Source organism: Pezoporus occidentalis, unplaced genomic scaffold (genome assembly GCF_034315485.1).
Source record: "Pezoporus occidentalis ecotype Australia unplaced genomic scaffold, CSIRO_AGI_Poc_V1 ctg376, whole genome shotgun sequence".
NCBI lineage: Eukaryota > Metazoa > Chordata > Aves > Psittaciformes > Psittacidae > Pezoporus > Pezoporus occidentalis.
In genome coordinates this window covers 65,703-88,519 of record NW_026915698.1, presented here as the reverse complement: position 1 = coordinate 88,519, position 22,817 = coordinate 65,703, and the positions used below count along the sequence as shown (strand labels likewise).

At 41.7% G+C, this 22,817-nt stretch overlaps 1 protein-coding gene across 6 annotated transcripts in view; it reads right to left on the bottom strand.

Moving 5' to 3' along the window:
* LOC134170463 (ephrin type-B receptor 5) overlaps positions 1-22,817 on the bottom strand; it is a 67,875-nt gene that overhangs the window by 3,537 nt on the left and 41,521 nt on the right. For 5 of the 6 annotated variants that reach the window (XM_062631823.1, XM_062631827.1, XM_062631822.1 and 2 more), the window contains 11 exons: positions 16,929-17,053; positions 15,700-15,862; positions 14,771-14,885; positions 12,073-12,128; positions 11,838-11,957; positions 11,184-11,431; positions 10,041-10,256; positions 9,029-9,178; positions 8,661-8,854; positions 7,377-7,532; positions 5,856-6,349 (listed from right to left, as the gene is read on the bottom strand). In XM_062631823.1, the coding sequence (XP_062487807.1) occupies positions 6,241-6,349; positions 7,377-7,532; positions 8,661-8,854; positions 9,029-9,178; positions 10,041-10,256; positions 11,184-11,431; positions 11,838-11,957; positions 12,073-12,128; positions 14,771-14,885; positions 15,700-15,862; positions 16,929-17,053 (1,652 nt within the window). In that variant the 3' untranslated portion in view covers positions 5,856-6,240. Of the gene's footprint in view, positions 1-5,855; positions 6,350-7,376; positions 7,533-8,660; positions 8,855-9,028; positions 9,179-10,040; positions 10,257-11,183; positions 11,432-11,837; positions 11,958-12,072; positions 12,129-14,770; positions 14,886-15,699; positions 15,863-16,928; positions 17,054-22,817 lie in introns of those variants that run through there. The other variant, XM_062631829.1, reaches the window with a different exon arrangement.

Genomic DNA, 22,817 nt, shown 5'->3' with positions numbered 1-22,817 from the left:
GAGCACCAGCTCTTCCATACTCGACTATGAAGAAATTCAGCAACCTCAACTATGAATGCAATTATACAACATGAAATTCTGGTGTGTGTGTGGAAAGTAAGCCTAAATCAGAGTCATCACAAAAATGATCTAAAACCCAAAGGGCAGATTGTGCAAATGTATCCATATTGTCGAATGTTTTCTTCTCAAATGGAACTTTTGTTCTGTCAGTCCACACATGTTGTAAGAAAACATTTGAGATCAGCCATGGCTTCATGGTTTCAAGTAAATACAGATGGCTTCATGTCAGTGATATTGTTCATTTAAAATGTAGCTGTCTGAAAGTATATATAATATATAGATATGAAATAATTACAGAATTTCTTATCTACCATTTTGAAATTAAACATCATTGCTTTAAAGCGAACAGAGACTTCTGGTTTAGTCATCCGTCTTCCCTATTTCTTTCTCATGTGAATCCATGTCTTTCTCTTGTTCTCTCCTATAGGCTACGTGTCATGTCCTATCTCATCTCAACCCATCCCATCAGAGATAGTCAATGAAGAGCAATTTTTCACAAAGGTGTCAGAAAATAGAACAAAAGTAAAGGATTGAAACTGATTGAAAGCAAAAGCGTAGGCTGAGTATCAGGAAACATCTGTGATAGTACAGAACTTGGGATACAAAGTATTAAGCAATTAGCAGATATTTTAAAGCTCTGGACACTTAAAACTGGAGTAGAAAAAGCAAAGAAGAATTGCATGTTTGCCAACAGTTACTACATCTCTCACTTGACACCAAACAGAAATCTGTGCATCAGGAAAAAGCCTCTCTGAAATGTTGCAACAGTTTTGCTGTCAGCATTTGGCAAAATAAAGAAGCATGGTGCCTTGCTGTAGGATAGCATCATCTTTTCATTGTACTGTTAATCTGAATTATCCCCAAAGAGCAGAAAATCTCTGCAGAATAGATGGAAAAGAATGCAAACCCAGAACTGTTTTCATTTACATATACAATTCCTGCTTTAATTTCTCCAAATTCTGTAACTTGCTTCTATTTCTTCTCTCTAGAAAGTTGTGTTTTTTCCCTTAATGTGCTTCTGGGCTGAATTGTTATTTGATAAAAGGTTGAATAGTGCAATAAATGACATTAGTTGATTTATGTTAGGCAATGACCTGGCCGGTGTATTTACTCATTATCAATCCCATCATCTACAAGTGTAAGGAAATAAGTTTATACTTATTTCCTTACACTCTTAAGTAGTGTTAAGGAAAAAGAACAGAAAGGTCAGCATAAAAAGAAGATGTGTTAGTAGTGCACTGAGGTGGTGCAGGGAGCTGGCAAATTGCTTTCTCTTGCTGAAGCTGAGTAGGGACTATCTGTTGTAGCAAGGAGATGAGGCTTTTTATCTTACTGTTTCACAGAAGAGGATGCTGGAGAGGGACTCTTCATTGGGGTCTGCAGTGATAGAACAAGGGGTGATGGGTTCAAATTGAAACAGGGGAAGTTCACGTTAGATAGGTGGAATAGGAATAGGTTCTTCCCTATGAGGGTGATGAGGTGCTGGCACAGATTGCCCAAAGAAGTTGTGAATGCTCCATCTCTGGTAGTGTTCAAAGCCAGCTTGGACAGAGCTTTGGGCAACATGGTCTGGTGTAGGCAATCCCTGACCATGGCAGGGGGTTGGAACTGGATGATCTTAAGTTCCTTTTCAACTCAAACCATTCTGAGTTTATGATCCTAGGATTTTCTACCAGACCTTTACAGGTAACACCATTCTTCATATTCTGTTTCTTCAACCCAACCAGACCTTTGCCTGCCAGAAGTGCAATCTAATCCTCCCTTATGAAAGGAATAACATGAGGTAGGAAGCCCTGGACCAGATTCCCAACAAGGGATTCATTCCCTTCAAGGTAGCAGGCATAGAAAGAAACAAGATAGTGATAGAGAGTATCTGAATAGGATTCAGATTACCTCAAGCTGTTGTCACTGTATCACCTCCCGAACTGAAGGACTTGATAGAGAAGGAGTCCATACCTGTGTATGGAACTATTTAGATGTAGACATGCAGCTCCCCAAGGGAATTATCAGTAGACTGGACCTGACCTTCTCAACTCCTGCATCGTCATCAAGTTATCCTGCAGTGTATCAGAGCATTATTCTGGTCAGTAGTGACTTAGACAGTGTCAGTACTGTCACTGACTCATCACCTAACATTACAGCAAGGACTTGGGTCAGTCATGGCTGAGGGAAAAGAGGACCTCTGTTAAACTGATAATGCTTGCTACACGTGCTGATTTTTGGAAGTCTTTCAATCCTGCTTTTGACCCAGCTCAGCTTACATAGCTTGAGAACCTGGTAACACCAGAGACTGACAAGTCCCTTCTGGCCTTTTGACCTCCACCTTGTATGACTTCACTGAGATTGACTCATGGGAAAACGCCCATTCACTCTTGGACCTCACCAACACAAGGAAGAAAGAAGTACGCTACTTGATCTCTAACTCCTTTCACTGAGAAAGTTCTGCACACTTTCTAAATACCTCTGGATATTAGAATTGTCCACATGTTAAAAGCAGCTGTTTCAGTGGAACATCAGGACTGGCATCATCTCAGAGGCATTTGGCTGAATGTCTAAGAATGGTCTGGCCCTGGTGTCTTTTTTTCCTCCTAAGTGCTTTCTTAGCCTACCTTCTTTCTCTGTTGTTGTTGTGCCACTGTTTATCTAGCGAGTACACTGGGTCTTTTTGTCTTCAAACAGATGCAGTGGCAGGAGTGAATAGGAGGTCATTGAGAAAAACTTCTGCTTTTCCTACTAGTTTTTGTCTGCCTGGGGCATTTCAATCGTTTGTATTTGAGGGGAAGAGGGAAGTAACAGCCAGGGCTGGGACGTTCTACTTCATCTTGGTTTGCATAGCTTTGGCAATGGCAGTTTTGCTATGGGGGAATCAGAGGTTACTCTTCTCCTGACTGACAATGTAAATTTAGTCTGGTTTCTTTTCTGAGGCCCAGATGATCCTTGATCTTACTCCTGTTACTGGGTTGGTGAGTCTGAAATTGAGTAAACATGGATGTAACTGTTTCTGTATCCTGGTGCTTTCCATGATCTGTTTCTATGTCCTCTAGATGATCTGCTCCCACATATGCTGCATTTAATGACCTCTGAAACTTCAAGACACCACCAAAACAGATAAAAGAGACGATACTATGTATGTGCAGGAACTATTGCAGGTACCTGATTCTTCATGTCTCCTTATTTCAAAGTGATTAAGCCTACAGTCAGGATGTGGAATGACTGCAGAAGACTGCTACCCTGCAGACATAATGCAGTGACTCAAGAGTTCACTGCAGCTTTCCCAGGTCAAAATAACAAGGCATTCATGAATGCACACTGATACCTCTGCATTTAATTTACTCAGTCTTCTTATGCACTGCATATTATAGATAGCATATGGTGTAAACATGGGCAATAACTTGTTCATCTCCCATTGCTTCTCTGGCAATGAATTTGGCTGTTTAAGACTCCTTAGCTTTATTTCTCACTCTTTTTCTGGTGAAAGACAGATGTCAGGCACCTAGATGAGCCTCATTCCTTTCCTTCCTGATTCTCATCCCTACATGTTGAGGGTGCTCACATGCTGCAGGACATCCCAGGTGAAGTCTGCGGAGACAGAATGTAGGATTTCTACTTTTACATGACTGAGGAAAGTGAGATCAGAGTATTTCTAATGCTGCCTTTCCTCCATGCTTGCAGAGCTAAGGACTGACGTAATGACAAAAACCACAAGATGCATCATGACATGAGAGCCTTTGCATCCCAAGTTATGAAATAAGTACTCTGAGAACAGGGAACTACCTGGGAACAAGACAAATGGAGAGACTTCTTACAGAAAACAGTTACCCTTTCCCACTCCATCTGTGACCCCAAGCTTGTCCCTGTGCAGTTCTGGCCACAGCCAGGTTATCTTGATGCTTGACCCCTTGGAACTATCACAGGGCCATTTCAATCTTGCTGTAGAACAGGAGGAGGAAGAGATCTACAATGCCCAATCACTAGATGCCTGTCTTGGTATAGCAAGCAAATTCCTTTCCTCTGACTGTGAAGACAACTTTGCCATAGACTTCATATGGAAAAGTAAAGGTTCTACTCCCTGGACTACCACCATTTCACTGCAGCTCCACATAAGGGGCTATCAAACCTCATTGTCATTGGTATGAGATTCAGACAAGGCTCCCATTTTGTCTCCCTCTGCTTGAAGAGAAAGAATGTATTCTCTGCATAAAAGTTTCCATTAGGCTGAAAAGAGGCCATAGGATTTTAGCTACACAACTAATTTCTCCAGTAATCTTAACCACCCAGGGCATGGAAAATATAGCTTACCATGTTTTCCCAGATGGCACAGAGAACTTCTAGGATACACTCATACATGAATACACATATATTCCTTATTGTCCTCTAGTGAATACATATGGAAGGCACTAGAGACCACAGATTCCTCTCAGCATCTTGTGCTCAATATGCTTTTCTGAAGAGAGCAGCAGTTGTTCAGCCTCAGATACTGTAGGTGGGACTGACAGCCAGTCAGGATATATGTAACTGGATTTGTGAGGATTTCAACTTTGTAGAAACCCCTCAAAAAGCAGCCAACTCAAATTTTCTAGGGTGAACTCGCCCTGCTCTGAGAAGCCTCCCTAAACAAAGAATTAACATTACTCTAATGATGTAACAAGGAGTCTGAACTGTGCTGGCTATTCTAATGCAACTATTCCGGAGCAACTCCGATCATATTATTGGACTCTTCTCAGTCTTCATTGCTGGGTAAGCTGAGGGAATCCTTAAATCCATACAGGAGCAGTATTTGCAGAACTTGTGCTATTCTAACCTTGACAGCTGAAAAAATACAGCAAGGTCACGGCTAATTCACAGTGAGGCAACAGATGGACACAGATCAGAATAACCAGCGTTATTTCTTCCCACACACAGAAAGCAACTTTTTATGTAGCCTTCACTGGGGTCTTGCTTAAGAAAGCCATTTCCATTTCCCTATCTACATGTCAGTGAGGTGAACAAGAGGCAGAGGTGGATATTTCCATTTCCTTTCCTATGTGTTGGTGAGGTGGACAAGTGTATAGCTTATGAGTGTTTCTCTTAAACTCAGCTTCATGCTTTCATACTCCTGCATAGGGACAGTTAGATACAGTTCTGAAGCTGTGCTCCTCCTAAGAGCAGACCTTTCCTGAAACGGGTACTACTCTGTCTAAAGGGAGACATAAGCTCTGTCCTTCAGGTCATTCTCATGCACCTTTGCCAGGCAACAGAGCCGATCACAAGGACATTGTTAATCTTTTTTTTAAGGGCTGAAGTGACTTGCAAGATTGGAACCTTTCCCTGATCACTCTTGACAAGAACTTGTGAAAGAGTTTCACCTCTCTTGCTATTTTAAGTTTACTGCAGGTCTGAAGTTTCTTCAGCAACAACACTCGACCCGCTGTGCCCATTGATGTAGCTGGTTAGGGTGAGAAAAAGAGCAAGCACTTTTCAAAGGGCTTCAGACTTTTTTTTTGTCATGCTCTTCGCTGTTTGTGAGAAGGTCAGAGGAGAACAAACCCCAAATTCTGTGCGCTCAGAATATCACAACTTATGCCTTTCGTCTCAAGAATGGGCTTGTGAGGACTACAACCTACTTGTTTCCCTCTCTGCTTGCAGATCCAGCAGGATGGATTCCAGGAATCCTTACTGTTCCATTAGGTTGCAGTCCCATAAATAGAGTTGTGTACCACCAAGGACTTGCTGTTTCTTGCATCAGCCCAAAAGGATTAGCAAGTTTTCCTCCTGGACCATGGAGCAGACTCAAGAATTGCACATGAGATAGCGTAGAAATTTGGAAAAAAATGGTAACATTTTGTTGCCTTTATTATGTCTTTGTAGCCTTGCTGGGCTCCCAGCCACAGATAAAGCCTGCTGATGGCTTTGTAAAGTTGTCTGATAAGCTTTTGGTGGCAGAGAAGAGGCATTGTTACTGTAACTTCCCCCCCCCAACCCATTCCCAGCCACATTTAAAGGCCACAGTTATTCAGCTCTGCTTTCAAATCATGGTAAGGCTTCATTTTTGTTCATGGAACAGGACATGTAACGTGCACTCTGGGTGCATTAAGTCTTCAAGTAGCATACTGACAACTCTTTCTTACAGAGAAAATCCCTCTGAATTCCCCTAGAACCTTTCCAGAGCTTGACACTAGTGGAATAAGGATGGTGTAAACATCACACTTCAACTGGTTCAAGCTGATTCAAATGGACTCGCATGAGCTGGATGCTGTTTAGAATCTTCTTCTGGTGACCAACAAGGGTGATGCCAATACGCTGGATATCCCTGCAAGAGAATAGAGGATGGGGAAGGTGTTAAAATGGGCTTCTTGTTCTGAACAGTCCCAGTCCATTTCCCTGTAGATCCCAATACAATGTGTATAGATATACATGTATGTATATCTTTGAGAAACAGTTGACAAGTCTTCTGCTGTTCTCTGGCAAATCTGCATGGGTGGATGGGTGTTGGCAGCACTTGGTAGGTTATGACACTAAAAGAAGCAGTGGAAGGGGATGAAGAAATGATGAAGGGAGCTGGAATACCTCTCTTATGGAGAAAGGCTGAGAGTTTGGGGTTGTTCAGCCTGGAGAAAAGAAGCCTCCAGGGAGACCTTCTTGTGGCCTTTCAATACGTAAAGGGGGCTTACAGGTAAGATGGAGACTCTTTACCAGGGCCTGTAGTGACAGGACATGTGGCAACAGTTTTAAACTGAAAGAGAATAGGGTTCGATTGGATATAAGGAAGGGTGGTGAGACTCTGGAACAGGTTGCCAGGAGAAATTGTGGATGCCCCATCATCGGAAGCATTCAAAGTCAGGCTGGGCCTTTGAACAACCTGATCTACTGAAAGATGCCCCTGCTCATGGCACAGGAGTTGGACTAGACAGTCTTTAAAGGTACCTTTCTAAGGTTCTAAGAGTGTTCCCTTTCCTGGCTCCTGTCTTCTACAGAGCACTTAACCCAGTATACGTCATGGCTGGGTCTACACATCTTCTTCAAAGTGGTTATTACCTCTGGCAGCTGTCATGAGCATTCTGGTGTAACAGTCTCTCTGCAACACTGATAATAAGTTTTCTAGAGTACGTGGGATCAGTATTAGCGCTTACAGAAACAGATTGCAGATATACAGTGGTATGGAGGTTGTCCAGAGACTCTAATCAGATAGATGTAAAAAACAGCAGCTACTTTGCTCTGGCTGCCCTCTCCTATTTCATGTGTATATATTCCCTATATAGCCACCACTAAATGTTTCTCAGACTGCTTTCACTTTCTGCATGGAAAAATCATTGTCTGCTCTCTGCCCCAGTACTTACTCCAGAGTCATGCGGGATATAACATCGAATGTAATCAGACCAGCCTGGTCAAAATTCTCCTTATAACGGCCCATCTTGATAGCATCCAACCACTCATGGACGTTGCTGAGTGAAGGGAAATCTGGAGGACTGTTGCTCAGGAGAGGCTGAGATGGTCTGTAAAAGAGGCAGGTTCTAAAGATCCAAGCTGTCAACATGAGCTGACAACACTAGTAAGGTAAAAGTTAAGACAGGGAGAGAATGCAACTTCTGAAGAGCACAGAATGGAAAATGCTAATATTTGTTCTTTGTGCCCCGATTCCTAAAATCCCACCTTGATACCCTGTTTCTAGACTACCTTTTTTGCCTGAAAACAATCAACCCAACCCAAGAAACTGATCCTTTCTTCCCATTATATACTCTCTCAGGCACACTCTCTTCTTGTTGCCTCAGATCTTTCCACACTTTCTGTGTCTAGACCTGTTAGCTGGACAAAGAGTCGCAGTGAAGATGTTTCTGAGGCAGAGATGAGACCTTTTACCTTTTAACTTTTGTAACTAACTCCCCCTCTCCTAGATGCACTCCTTGGATCAGGAAGTAACCTACGTGACAATGAGTGTCTTGTTTCAGCTCCAACACCCATCTCATAAAAGCATAGCAGTAAAAGGCCAAAGAAAGGGCTGTTTATATGCAGCATTTGCTCTTCCCCCCACCTCTGTCTCCCCCCGCCTTCACCTGAATTGCTCCAAGGCTATAACTCTCTTTATGTGCTGTTTTTGGCAAATTGGGCATCACTAGGCACTTTTCTCCTCCCCCAGCTTGTCTCTACTGAGAGCTTTATAATAATGGGGAAAACCCCTCCAGGCCAGCAGGATGTAATTACATCATCAGCCCAATATCCACCTAATCTTAGCTCCCCAAGACCTCCCCAGAGACTTCTCCTTTGCTGACCTCTTGCCTCTGGTCCCACCAGGCCGCAAAATGCAGTTGGGAAAATACGGGATGGAATCTGCAGTTCTAATCATTCTTATCTACAGAATTCCTTCCTTCTATAAGCTAAAGTCTTATCTTCCTTCATCATCTCTTCTGATCACACAGTGTTGTGTGATCACAGAATATCTTGTGTAGCTGCACCCAGATAAGTCCCTCTATTCCCTAAAATCCCTCAATCATTCATCCTCAGTGCACCTTATCAAGAGATTCATCTCCCCTCACGTTCAGCACCCACAACTCCTCATCACCCTGCCTGAATTAGGCCTGTTGAAAGACAAGACCTTTAATTTTTGCATTAAATTCCCATCTCACCTGCTGCTCCCAGTGCCAGTAGCTTTGAGGGCAGACGGTTTGCGGATCATTTTATCTAGGGCACTGACGAGTTGCTCAAATTTGGGTCTCTGGACCCGCTCCTTCTGCCAGCAGTCAAGCATCAGCAGGTGTAAAATTGTTGGGCAGTCTGGGGGTGGTGGCAGGCGATAGTCCTGGTCAATGGCATTAATCACCTGCAGGAAAAGAAGAACAAAGCTGGGAAAACAAGCAAAAAACAAACAAAAAAGAACAGAGCTGGGAAAAGAAAAGATAAAGAAACAATCCCTTGGTGGTACATGACCTTCTTCTACTTGAATTGGTACAGGACAGAGGGGCAGATGCACGTTCTCATCACTTCTCAAACTTACATCCTGATTGGACATGTCCCAGTAAGGCCTCTCACCATACGACATCACCTCCCACATGACAATGCCATAGCTCCAAACATCACTGGAGGAGGTGAACTTTCGATACTGGACAGCTTCAGGAGCAGTCCAACGGATGGGGATTTTGCAGCCCTAGAAAGCAGAGAGCAACCAGAATGCTAGTGAGATAAGGACTATTAGTTAAAATGACATCACTGAACTGATCAGGTGCCAGTAGCACAAGTCTGAGGATGGAGTGCCAATCCAGCTGATGCTGTCCTGTAGACATTGTTGGTTTAAATTCAAAGGATGTTCAAGGTTTCCACCTTGTTCTATTGACAGATAGATGAGAAAAGATCATGCCTCCTTGCTGCTATAAATCCCATGACATAGTAGTTTTTAACTTTTATAGCTCTTCTTTGCAGCATTTGAGAGGTGGCAAATAATAAAAGCCTCATGAAAGTCACAATCATTTGGAAATCTAAAGCTATTTAATCAATCCCAACCTGCAACACTGAGGACAGATACACTCAGTGGCTAGCATTAACTCCTTCCTTTTTCCATCTTGATCTCTCTGAGTGCAGGTATGACCTGCCAGACAAAATACCATTCAGGTGCTGGTTCTTCAAAATACATACATCTAAAACTTGTTTCACTTTTCAGTGACTGAATACTTGTTCATCCTCTGCATACAAAATCGTAGTTTTAACCTGCCTGTTATAGTCTCACTGTTTTTGTAGTATGTATAGCTGGTATTAGAACTTCATAGTCAATAAGTTCACTTGATGGTTGGTTGTAAGCCCAAACATATACTTATGCTAGGTATTTTTTTTCTGGAGGAAAACCAATAACTTTTTCCTCAAAGGGTGGTAGTACAGGACTTCAACCTCTCTTTCAGTCCTTTATGCTTTCTTTAAGAAGCTTTGGAAGAGGAAAGATAACACCTACATCTAGTTACGAGGTTGGTCCTATTCACCATCATTCCACAAAGACTCACCGCATAGTGGTAACTCACCAGAGCTCCAGTATAGGTGGGATTTGAAGCATCGTCCTCCAGGAAGCGGGACAAACCGAAGTCTGACACCTTGCACACAAGGTTACTGTTGACTAAGATGTTACGTGCTGCCAGGTCACGATGCACATAATTCATGTCTGAAAGGTAGCGCATCCCCGCTGCAATTCCCCGTAGCATTCCCACCAGCTGTAACACACTGAACTGTCCCTCCTTCTGCTGCAATAGAGGAGACAAACACAGGCTTTTATGACCACAGAGCATAAAGCAAACAGAGAAGACTTACAAAGAGCAAGGAGACAGGGTGGATTTATGAACTTAGTGAACATGCATCTTGAGTTTAGACAAAACGTGAAAGTTCAGGGACAGCAAGTAAGAATGGAGAGTGGGCTCAAAGCAAGGAACTGCAAATGAAGTCAGGCACTGGTGATCTTTTTTCTGAAGACAAATCTCATCTTATGGCCATATCCTCCTTTAGCATTCCACACCTGGTCTCATTAACTACTAACTAAGATGACTAAATGAATGGGAGTAGACAAACCTGCTCCTATTTTTTAAGGTCTTTACAATGAGTTCTATATAATTCTAAACAATGGGTTCACGTGCTCTTCAAAATGTACCTACCAAAGCATTTGTGGTTGAATTACCACAGCAGTCAGTGAAAAAAAGAAGTGAAGCATCTATACTACAAAACTATCTGTATTTATTTTACATTACTGAAAAAGCACCAGAAACTCTGAGTCCAAAAATAACCACAAGTTTCGTTACTTCATCACGATGTTGAAACTTTAAAACATTCAGTGGAATGAAGTTTGAAAAACATCATTAGAAAGGTAAATTCTGGAGCACGCACATAAGGAACCGGAAGACTGTGTACAAAGAGAAACACTTTAGCATTGTTTACCATTCATTATTTGAGCTGGAGAAGGCCGAAATAATGAGGAAATTTTATATGGTGGCTGATATTTTTGCCATGCTGGCACAAAAGCACTTACTCTCGCAATTTGCTACTATTTCTATTGCACCTGAAGAGGGTTACTGAGGACTTATAGAGTGAAGAGGAAGGACAGGCAAAATTATCAGATCTCAGACTGGCACACAGCAAGATGAAGAGGTAATGGTCGTGGGAGTCTCTGGTTGTGGTACCCTGAGGAAGGAATCCAGTGATCCGTTCTCCATGAACTCTGTGACAATCATGACTGGTCGGCTTTTGGTGACCACCCCCTCCAGATGGATGACATTGGGGTGCTCAAACTGCCCCATGATGCTCGCCTCACTCAGGAACTCCCGCCGCTGTTCATCTGTGTAACCCGACTTCAGGGTCTTAATAGCTACTGTGTATTCACGCTTCCCTGGGTGTTTTAGGCGCCCAAAGCACACTTCTCCAAACTCTCCTGTCAGGGAGGGAAGATACACACCTCAAATAAAGGAAACACAGCAAAGAATTTTAGCCAGGTGCACTAAAGCATTCTACTGTGGAAGACTGCAGGCGCTTCTCGGAAATAAGGTTACTAGGACTGTTTCGATTAAGGTAAAGTTCTTCAGGCAAAGGCTCAGACTGGAGACTATACCTTCCTAGTTCAAATGACAAGCTCTGAGTCTTCAAAGCATGTTTTAAACTTGGTTTGGAGAAAGCATCTACTACTAAGTAAGTTAAAATGCATTTTGGTGGAAGTGAAAGTAAGCTACTCCGAGACATTTGATGTACCATGGATTCATGACTCCACTTCAGGCCATTAGTGTGCCAAGTCTCAAGGTGAACAAGGAAGGCACTTCAAAATCTGCAGATTGTCACAGTACCTGATCCAATGACCTCCTCAATCTTGATAAAGGACACATCAATCTCTTTTGCAAATTCTCGAATAGCTTCATTGGGGTCTTCGTAGGTTGAAGGATCAATGTAATACTTCACTCCAAGTCCTGCAGTGGAGGAGACAGCCCAAAACATCACCAGAATCAAATCCTGAGAGACATGGATGTTAATAAGTCCTGAAAAGAAACAGTCCCTTGTCATGCGTTGCTCAAGAACACTTACCTCGTGCGCTGATATACTGCTGCAGGCGGTCTGTGTATGGAGTCTCTCGCCTTTTACTGCAGGACATAAAGGAAAGGAAAGTCAAAACACACACAAGAGTCTCTCAGAATGCTGAGGTAGAATTCTCAATGCAAGACACAGAGAATCCTTGAATTTAGGGATAGAAGATGGATGTTAAGATCCTGCGATCTCTTTGTAACCACAGTATGCTTGTTTTCTATACAGTCGTTATTACACCACTATTTGTATCCCCACTTTAGATATGACAAATAGTAGGATTTCCAGCACTATCCTGAAAAAAAAATACAGTTTAACATTACTGTCTTGGAAGTTTTCTTGCTCTTCAGGCTAAATTTGCATTTAATTTTATAGAATCATAGAACGGTCTGGGTTGAAAAGGACCTTAAGATCACCCAGTTCCAACCTCCCAAATTATTCTTTTCAATACAAATCTAAGCCATCTCCTGTGATGCTTCAAAAACATTCTAAGAGCCAATTACTTTAATACTTAATTTGTATACTTTTCCCCCAGAGATTGAGTCTTTATTTTTAGTCCCGGTCTCTTAACAGCATTTACTTTGACTACTCTTTTAGCAAGTGTGGTACCCAAAACCAACCACACAAAGTCAGATGGACAGAAATCTGTTCCATGATGTGAATTTTGCACGTGCAGATCAAAACAAATACGGTCTTTATTACTGTAATATTTACTGCGTATATGCATTTAATTTCCAGTAAGCATAAGTTGTTTTCAGCAGAGGCATTTCTCAGATCTCAGTCTCCTCTTGTATGTGTGTGATTCCAGCATTTTTTCCCACATTATCCAGTTGTTTTATAAGTTTCACCCTATTTTCATCTTGCTCTAAATGTATTTTCCATTTTCAAATCACTTCTTTTTGTTCCCAACAATATTTGTATTTTTTCTCCAAAATGCTCATTTGCAACCATTTCTAATTAGACCAGATTGTAAATCAAACCCTGTGGTGTCCTATAGTATCCCTGCTGTTCGCATGGGTTTGTGTCAACTCATACGCTTTGCTGTTTCAGCGCAAGACCTTCTAGCTGCTGATCCCATTAGGATCTGAAGACGGAGTACCAAGAAACACTGTTACTTTACTAACATAACTAATTCTGTCATTCCAACAGGTAACTGTGTGTTATTCTTGTCAGGCTTCTCTCTTGAAATTCTGCTAAGATTGCAAAAACAATAACTCTACTTTCAAAATCTGTTCTGTTCTGGAAAGAAATTGCCTAAAATAGGTGGTTTTACATTGTATATTGCCTGGAAACTGTGTGCCAACAAGTTACAAAAAAAGTTAAACTTACAGCATTTGACTCTACATACATGCCACCTTTTAATGAACTACTTATATGATGTGGTGTTCCTCATTTAATACACCTTCAAACCTTCTTTGCCCATCAAAGACACATTTAAAACAGAAATTTGGTATTTCCACTTTTTCTGAACAACTGTTTATTATTGCACATGATCCTTCAAATATAAAGGAATCTATTTTTTATGGTATTTCCTTTTATGTAGATACATTTACAGACACTCATCAATGTCTTTCCCCAATACAGTTTTGGTAATATTAATTTATTCTGGGTTTGTGGGGTATTTTCTTTAGAAAAATATATGCTTTATTGAGTTGTGCGCATCACATTTCCAGCTGTAACAAGAAATTGTACTTCTAACAGTTGAAAACTACAAAAGGAGGCAGCAATGCAAATAGAACAACATTGAAGAGCTCTTTTCTTTCCTGAAGGAAAAATATTTAAAAAGAATATACACAGAAGGAGAAAACAAATGTAGAAAAGGGAAGAGAACAAAAAAGAAATAACTAAAACTAAATGTCGCTTTCTCAAGTTAACTTGTTCATACATTTTTCAGGCCAGCTAAAAAAGTTAATAAGTACCTCTTGTGCAGAGGCAGAGTAGAGCAAAGTACAGAAATCCATTACTGTTAATCTAGGGGATTAAGCTCAAACCTTAATACATTCAAGGAGTGGGTAATGACTTTCTTTTCTTCAAACAACAAAACCCCCACTGGTTACTTTTATGCCTCTACACAAGTATTGACCTCCTATGTTTTTGCTCTTTAAAATTTCTGGTCTCCATTTTTTTTTAACATAACTGATCATATCTCTACATTGTCCTATCTGCCCTTCTCCCTTTCCAAAACAGGAAGTGGGTTTTGCTGTCTGTAACCTGTATTTTATGACTTAGTGTTCTATGGAACCATTGGGATTGTACAGATTTTTTATTTCATCACGTGAGCTTGGTTAAAGGTCCTCAGTTAAAGGGTATTTAGCACCTTCTAAAAAGTGGATCTAAATACTTATTCCACCAGTACTTCTTTCATTACAATGTTTGTTTCTCCACTTGCTTGCCTAAAATGCAATTTACAGTCTCTTCTTGAAAGCGATGCATTTAAATACCCTCTGAATACTAGATTTAAAATGCTTCCCTTGTGTTCGAATTGCTAACTAGTCAAATATTAGCTAAGTACATGAGCAGTTTACCAAAGGAGAGGCTCCTCAGATAGGACTAATGGGGCAGCATCTTTCCTTAATTAGAAAATGGCATCTCAAGGACATCTGGATAAATGTAGATGAGGCTGTTTCCCTTGGGACTGGGTAATGTAGCAGGGGCTATGTTCCACTGTCTGCAGTGCACATGAGCAGGTCAAGGAATTCACCTCTTGAAGATGATGGCAAGGATGGCAATGGCAGCAATTACCAAGAAGGCTAGACCACCAAGTGCTGAGCCCACGATAAGCGGCAGTCGGTCCTGGACCATCTCCGAGCGCTCTCCTAGCAAGGAAGACACATGCATACACAAACACAAATGTAGAAGACAGGAACTGTTAGAGTTTCCCTTCTACTCAACTAGGTCTCACCCATCCTTACCAGCCCTTTGCTTCCCAGGCTAGTCCTGGCAGTTCAGCAAATCCTTGACTTGGTTGTCCCTTAGCACCTTCCATCACTCCAGTGACTACCTTCCTCCTTCCAAAAAGCCAGTGCTCCCTTTGAATACAATTTTCCTTCCCCTGGTCCACTGAAACCTGACTAGTCACATAAGTATAAGCTAGCTCTAACCTGGGCTTTGATCCCGTTCTCCCCTATTAGTTCAGCTTGTAGATGGCATCCATTAGCACCTTTGATCCAGATCAAATTATGTCACAAGGTATTATGTAGCTCTCTGCATGAATGGATGGTGATACTGCTGGAAGGCAAGCTTCTGGGTGTATGTCCTGTGTCCACTTGTCTTTAAGACGTTCAGAGAGCATTAAGCTGTAAGATGCCTGTGACATCTGAAGATCAAACTGCAGCAGTATATAGTGCCATGTACTTTAACACTCTCTTACAGAATGTTCTACTGACACACTCTGCTCCTGCTGGTCTGAGGCACAGAGGCAACAAGGACTAGGACCAAGGAATATGGCTGCAGTATAAACTATATGCTCTGATAGCATGAAGCTTCTTTGAACAAATCTGCATATGCAAATTATGATATTCAGAAATACAAGTTGACTAGGTAGCAGTCCTCCAGAGGATAAGGTAATATACTCAGGGACACAAATGAAAGAGTCACAAGCAGATCTGAGCACAAAATGATAGCACTTACCTCCCATTAACGTTTGGAAATACATCTTTCCACTGTATGGCCCATAGCCCACTGCTGTTCTAGCTCGTACTTGGAAGGCATATATCTTTCCTGGGCTCAGATTTGATATGGTGGCCATGTTGGTTTCACTAGTCAGGGTGAAGGAATTATCCTCATCTTCTGCCTGTGAATGTCAGTGATCAAAATGGAATGTGAGACTTCTGCCCACACGGCTCACTCGCCTCAACAAGGAATACAAGTTTCCATGTCATTCCAGTATTTGAACCTGTACAGAGCCTCCCAACCACAACCTCTCTTCTAGAACTGACTTCCTCGCACTTCTTGTTCCTCATTGGTACTTTTCATTCCCTTAAGCCTGGGCTTCTGAAAAAGTTCTGCCAAAGCTCTTCGGTCCTGACCTAAACAAGAGTGAGAGACAAAACTACTTTGTCCTCTGGTTCCTTGCTAAGAATATAAATAGAACATTTTGCTTTCTGCAAGCTCCAAACTCAGTTACTCTCCTAGAGGAATCCAGAGCAAAACAACATGTAATGGAAGCAGGAAGCTGCTAGACATCTTACTACAAATAGCAGACCTTTTTGCTGCCAGAAAAACTGCAGTCCTGCACAATCCTACCAGAATATTTATGAGAAAGATCAAGAATATGGGATGTGAGCTTGTCTGAGCAGCCCTACGTACCTCTTCTCCTCAAGACAGCTAGATTAGGAGTGATGAAAGATGTGAAAGGATAACAACTTTCTATTTGCCACCCTTTAATTCCAGCACATAAACAGGTAACTGACATCCACCATTAGTAAATGAAAGAGTGCATTCCTCCTTCCAAAGTTTCTGAGAGATGTCTGTCGAGGTATAAATGGGAACAAAGGACTTCCCTCCACAAACATATGACAGAATGTTGGAGTGAGTCCAATTTATACATTTGGAAACTTCAGCTCTTTCCACTGTTACCTGTGTGAGCTGATGTTAAACTTTCCAGGCTGCTAGCCACAGCTTTTTAGCTTAGATACAAATGTCTTCTCTTTTTTACATTTCCCTGTATGGTTGTAAGTTGGGAAATGCAGATGGACTGATGTTAGATGAAACATATGTTACGAACTTCTGCTTTTGCTATAGGTTGTTCCATCATAACTGAAGCATCTTTCTCCACCTTATTCATCCTGAAAGATTTCCCTGTTCTCTTTTGCATAATAACTATACAATAATCAGCATCGCATCAGCTTTCTGCTCACCTTGTCAAAGTAGCGTAGCTGGTAATCCAGGATGATCCCATTGGGCTGGTCTGGCTGAGGCCACGATAGTGTGATGCTATTGGTAGTACGACTCACCTGATGCATCATAGGGACGGCAGAGGGGACTGGAATAAAAAAAAAGGAAGGAGATATTGCAAAGATATACATTTAACAATGAATTATAATTGCATATTCATTATGCTGAGTTAATAAGTTAGGTCAGTTCTTCCTTCCATTTCCTTTAATTTGTGTTATAGAATCATACAATATTTAGGGTTGGAAAGGACCTTAAGATCATCCAGTTCCACCCCCCCTGCCATGGGCAGGGACACCTCACACTAAACCATCTCACCCAAGGCTCTGTCCAGCCTGGCCTTGAACACCACCAGGGATGGAGCATTCGCAACTTCCTTGGCAACCCCTTCCAGTGCCTCGCCACCCTTACAGAAAAGAATTTCCTCCTTATATCCAATCTAAACTTCCCCTGTTTAAGCTTTAACCCGTTACCCCTTGTCCTATCACTACAGTCCCTAATGAAGAGTCCCTCCCCAGCATCCTTATAGGCCCCCTTCAGATACTGGAAGGCTGCTCTGAGGTCTCCACACAGCCTTCTCTTCTCCAGGCTGAACAGCCCCAACTTTCTCAGCCTGTCTTCATATGGGAGGTGCTCCAGTCCCCTGATCATCCTTATGGCCTCCTCTGGACTTGTTCCAGCAATTCCATGTCCTTTTTATGTTGAGGACAACAGAACTGCACACAATACTCCAAGTGAGGTCTCACGAGAGCAGAGTAGAGGTGCAGAATCACCTCCTTTGACCTGCTGGTCACACTCCTTTTAATGCAGCCCAGGATACGGTTGGCTTTCTGGGCTGCAAGCGCACACTGAAGCCGGCTCATGTTCATTTTCTCATTGACCAACACCCCCAAGTCCTTCTCCTCAAGGCTGCTCTGAATCTCTTCTCTGCCCAACCTGTAGCTGTGCTTGGGATTGCTCCAACCCAGGTGTAGGACCTTGCACTTGGCTTGGTTAAACTTCGTAAGTACTTCATTATGAAGTACTTTGCAAAATAATCAGAAGAAATACAAGCACAATTCTACTCTACTGGGAGATACAGTCACCGACAAGTTGGGCAGACAGAAATGAAAATAATCCCCATCCAACTGGTCATGCACAGGAACGATGAAGTTCCCTCAGCTGTAGCTGGAACATTATTCTGATCTTCAAATCTGTAATTTTTAAATGCAAGATGACACGGTGTTCAGTGCCACTGCCTTGTTCTAGGATCATGCTTGAACAAACAATATGACAGCGGTCAGAGCAAAAGCAGAGCACACTCCCTCTCTTCTCCTTCTCCCCCAGATTACAATTCTTTGCCTCGGGAAAAAAAATCTAGGCTATCAGAGTAATGGAGGCCTTTCATTACCGGGTCATGGCTGCAAACCAGAAGACAGAGGCAGATGAGAACACTAATGCGTTAAGGAACAGGCTTTGAAGCATTCCTCAGTTCAGTGGTTCCAGTTCAGTCACAGATCATAGAGAATAAAATAATTACCTCATTGTCACAGCCTGTTTGCAGCCTTGCGTTCAGACTGCCTCCTGAATCTCAGGCCAATCCCTGTTAGGATTGTTGCCTAGGTATGAAAACTACTGCTGTGTTTGAGACTCTCAGTCCCTCTGTGGGCCACTGAACCACAGAAGGACAATCTCAACGGGCTTCTAAGTAGCACTAGTGCCTGGAACCACCACCTAAAGGTCACTGTTAAGTGTGCATGTGTGGAAACTTCACATATAGTTTTTATGTCTGCTCTTAATAGCTTGCTAAGTTTCTGTCTTTTGGTGAACAAGACAGCTTGGTACACTACCCAGATGGAGCTGTTAGCTCTCTTGACTTGACTCCATTGCGATACTAAATGCCTATAGTCTGTGTCAGATGCTAATTACTATGTGAAAATGCCAACTTTCCTTTATGTAGAAAGCAAGGATCTGGACATCAAACATACAAGAGGGCTGTGGAAGCATGAATCTAAACCAGAAAGCAAGCAAGAACTTGTGTCTGCCAATTTTAGGAATCCTTTGATTGGCCATTCTAGAAGTCTGAAGTTGTTCAGTTCAAGACTTTGAGAGCTGTGTAACTGACATTACTTCTCACTATCCTGAAACTCTATTTGGGGTAGTTTTGCTTTTCATTTTTTTCATCCACCTAAAGGCACCATTCACACGTTCTGAAGACAACAAAAGCACATGTTTAACAGCAGGTCCTTTCCTGAAGTACTTATTTCTTCTTAAAAATGTCCTCAGAGCAGGAAGGGAGATGCCATGCAATGAAAAGCTGCCCCTCGACTCCACTGGAAAAAACCCTTTATGCCACAAGGTGCCATGTTTCACTATGCACCTCCTAGTTTTACGTGCTCAAAACGTTTCTGCCTTCATTTAAACAGTTGCTGAGACCTGAAATGTGAAAACAAGCACATTCATCTTCTGCTCATGGTGCAGACAGGGCACAGTAAAGACAGAAACTGGAATAGTTTCTTTTTGTGGTGTGGCCATAAACATCTTATTAAGTCCCAATCATAACTGGGCAAATCCACTGAAGACAGTAAAGTTAACACATGTCATTAAGGGACAAATTAAACCTTAAGAGTATTTTTGCTGTTCCTATGCAAGAAGAAAACAATACAGTTAAATTCTTAGGGACCTTCAGTGAGTGCTCAGGGCTGGCAATTAGGTCGGAAATAAGCAAACAGCTTGTCACTTTAAACTATAATGTAGTTCATTCAGAGGACAATGAACAGAGGTCACACACCACTTGCTTTACCTGCTGGTTTTAGTTTGGTATAACATATATGTGTAGCTTTTAACAGCTCTTTTTATTCTTTCCCTCCTCCGATCGCAAAAACGCCTTGCCCGTGACCCTGCTTTTGACAACCAAGTCTACCGGACTCCTTTGTCTCTCTTTGGGAAAGCAAACATCTTCAAGCAATTTATCCATTTCCCTTTGTAATCTCATAATCATACTTGGCATTTAATTCTTTTCCGCTTCTCACACCACTTCACCTGAAAATGTTATATCAGGTCCTCTTAAATTTCCTAGCACTATCCGTAACTGTCCTTCCATGTCTTACACAAGCCTTCAGACTGTCTAGCTTTCATTTCTACAGTTCAACACCTTTTTGGTATTGCCAGATTTTGCTGTTCACTGCTCTGAACACAAGTGATGTAGAAGGCTGCTCTATACCTCTTCACAGGTACAAGGCAATCTGGTCAGAAAATCTTTAGTGTCACCTATCTCCATTAGCTCTTGTAATGTCTGGATCCAGTTAAAAAGAAAAATATCTACTTGCTTTTAAAAGTCTGCACAGATTCGCTCCAACATTTGAGTCTCTGCTGCCTTTATCTCTGCCTCTTCTTTCTAGGAATGTAACAAATGTCTGAATGAATAAGTTCAGTAGCCTGCCTCTGGCAACAGACATTACTACATGCTTCAGTGGAAGGCGTAGGGAAAAAAAAATGGACATGCAGCTATAGATGTGCACAGAGGAAGCTTTTTCACAGTTTTTCAAATTGAAACCTGACTTCTGTCCTGAGACATACAAGGAGATGTTTGTTTACCCTGAGACACACTTAAACATCTTAAAATAATGATTACAATTTTTGCCAGGGCTCTTTTTAATAATGTGGTTGGATATTCAGCTCTTTGCTTTGTGTCAGCTTCGCCTCTGTGAGGAAGCACAACTCCACTACAATTACATAATAGCTTTTCCTCATGCAGTTCGTGTTATCTGAAGCAGCCTCCCAGTGTCTTTCTGTATATCCTGACACTTCTCTAGGTATTCACCCACAAGACTTCAAACCCGAGTTGAAAGCAATGCTCTTTTCTCTTGCCTCATCTCCAAGGTTTTTTCTTCTGGTAATTTCCATGTCATACTATTACTATCCAAACAGATTTTATCATCACTATCCAAATGGGTTTCAGATGCTTTTTGCTACAGAAAGTTAAGTGTTAATATATTAAACAATGTTTTCCATGACAGCCCTTCTAATTCTGTCTTCAGATACATACTCACGGAAGAGTAGGAACATGATAATCAGGCTACCACAGGAAAATATGATTGTGTAACCAAAGGATGCTATCATACTTTGAAGCAGGGCTGGCAGACTGTTTTTAAGTATAAGCCATCCTTAGATGAACAGTGCTTTGAAGACAAAGATGAAGAGTGAATAAGTAGCACGGAAAAAAATAGCACTGTTCCAGCACAGCCTGAGATACCTCTAACAAAGGGGCAGAAGGTGGGGAGGAGGATTTTTTTGGATTAGCAACTGGAAGAACTGAGAGAACTCTGACTAATGTATGAATATGCAGAATATTCAGAAACTGCCAGCGCTGGAGGGTCTTTGGTCACCTTAATTCAATGGAGAGAAAAATTTTGCTATGGCTATTTATTCTGAAAACTTATCTTTCTCTAGTCTGCCTTTTTTATACCCTCCATGGCTTCCTGTCACCTCCTAGTCTCTTTCAGAACATAAGATTGTGAAATGACCATCCCTTTTTGTATTATAATAATACTAGTAATAATAATAATAATGTAATACAACAACAATAAGCCATGCTAAAGTGAAAAGCTGCTGAAGGGATAGGAAGGGACATGGATGAGACAGACCACGTGATGGAGGAAAAAGGGCCCTGTTAGTATGAGCTGTCAGTATGAATTTAGGCCATCTCATCTCAAGCTCACTCCTAATGATCTTGAGGAAGAGCAAGGAGAACAAAAAAACCCCAAACATACGAAGAAGCCATTCAGCACACATTGCTGTGTAAGTGTGCTGGCCTCCCCTGAAACTATTTCAGTTCACAAGATACCTTAGACACCCAGCACACCCAGAGACACTGAGAGAAGAGGGTAGATTTGGTGATTCCAGGCAGGAGAAAGAAACAGCTGCTCAAATTACGCCACATACACATGGAGGAGGCTGAGATGAGAAGCATGAAGAAAGGGAATTCTTTAGGATCTAATAGGTCTCTAGCAGAAGACAAAGGAACTGCCTGGAATTACCACACAAATTACCCAGCTGTATCTTTTACTGTAAAGAAAAACTGATCACCTACTTGCACCCAGCCTCTTAAGGGGACCAGTTATCCTATACACGCTCTGCTATGCAGTGACTGTCAGATAACATTTCAAAAGGGAGAAAGGGATATCAAACCCCTGGTATCTGCTAACAATAGGGAATTACTGGGGTCTATATATATTCTTTTCCTTTCCATAGTATAGTATATGACAAGATGTGATTTAACCAAGATCATGATGCCACATCTGGTTTTGCAGCATTTCTCTTGAGCTTTGCTGACGCCTGTTTTTGCAGGAGTTTCTGCAACTACACTGTGGAATTTCATTAGGGATTTGTTTTGAGTTTAACATTTACACGTCTCTTAAATGTTTACAGACATTTTCTCTCAGTTCAAATTATTCCCCCTCTTTCTCCTCCTCTTCACATTACCCCTCATTATATTCTATTAAGCAAGCTGTGTACGGTTCCTCTCCCGACTAGTTTATGCATGCTTGTAAAGAACAACATATGCCCATTCTCTTATTGTTGACATGTAACAGAACTGTATGCCTGCATGCACGTGGCTCTCTCCAGCTCCAGTCCTGGCATATGATATGTACAGAAAATCAGAACTTGATTGATGCTGTTCTTCATTTCCCTCCATATATATAAAGCCTTCTTTATGCTATCTATCAGCGTGACCTACTCTTCAACTCTTTAATCTCTCCCTTTCCTTCGAGTGCCCACACACGCCATTAGTATTTCAGTTTAGTGATCCATGTGGTTTAATTCCTGGTTAGAACGATCACAACACCTCTGATACAACTGTACAACACATTTAA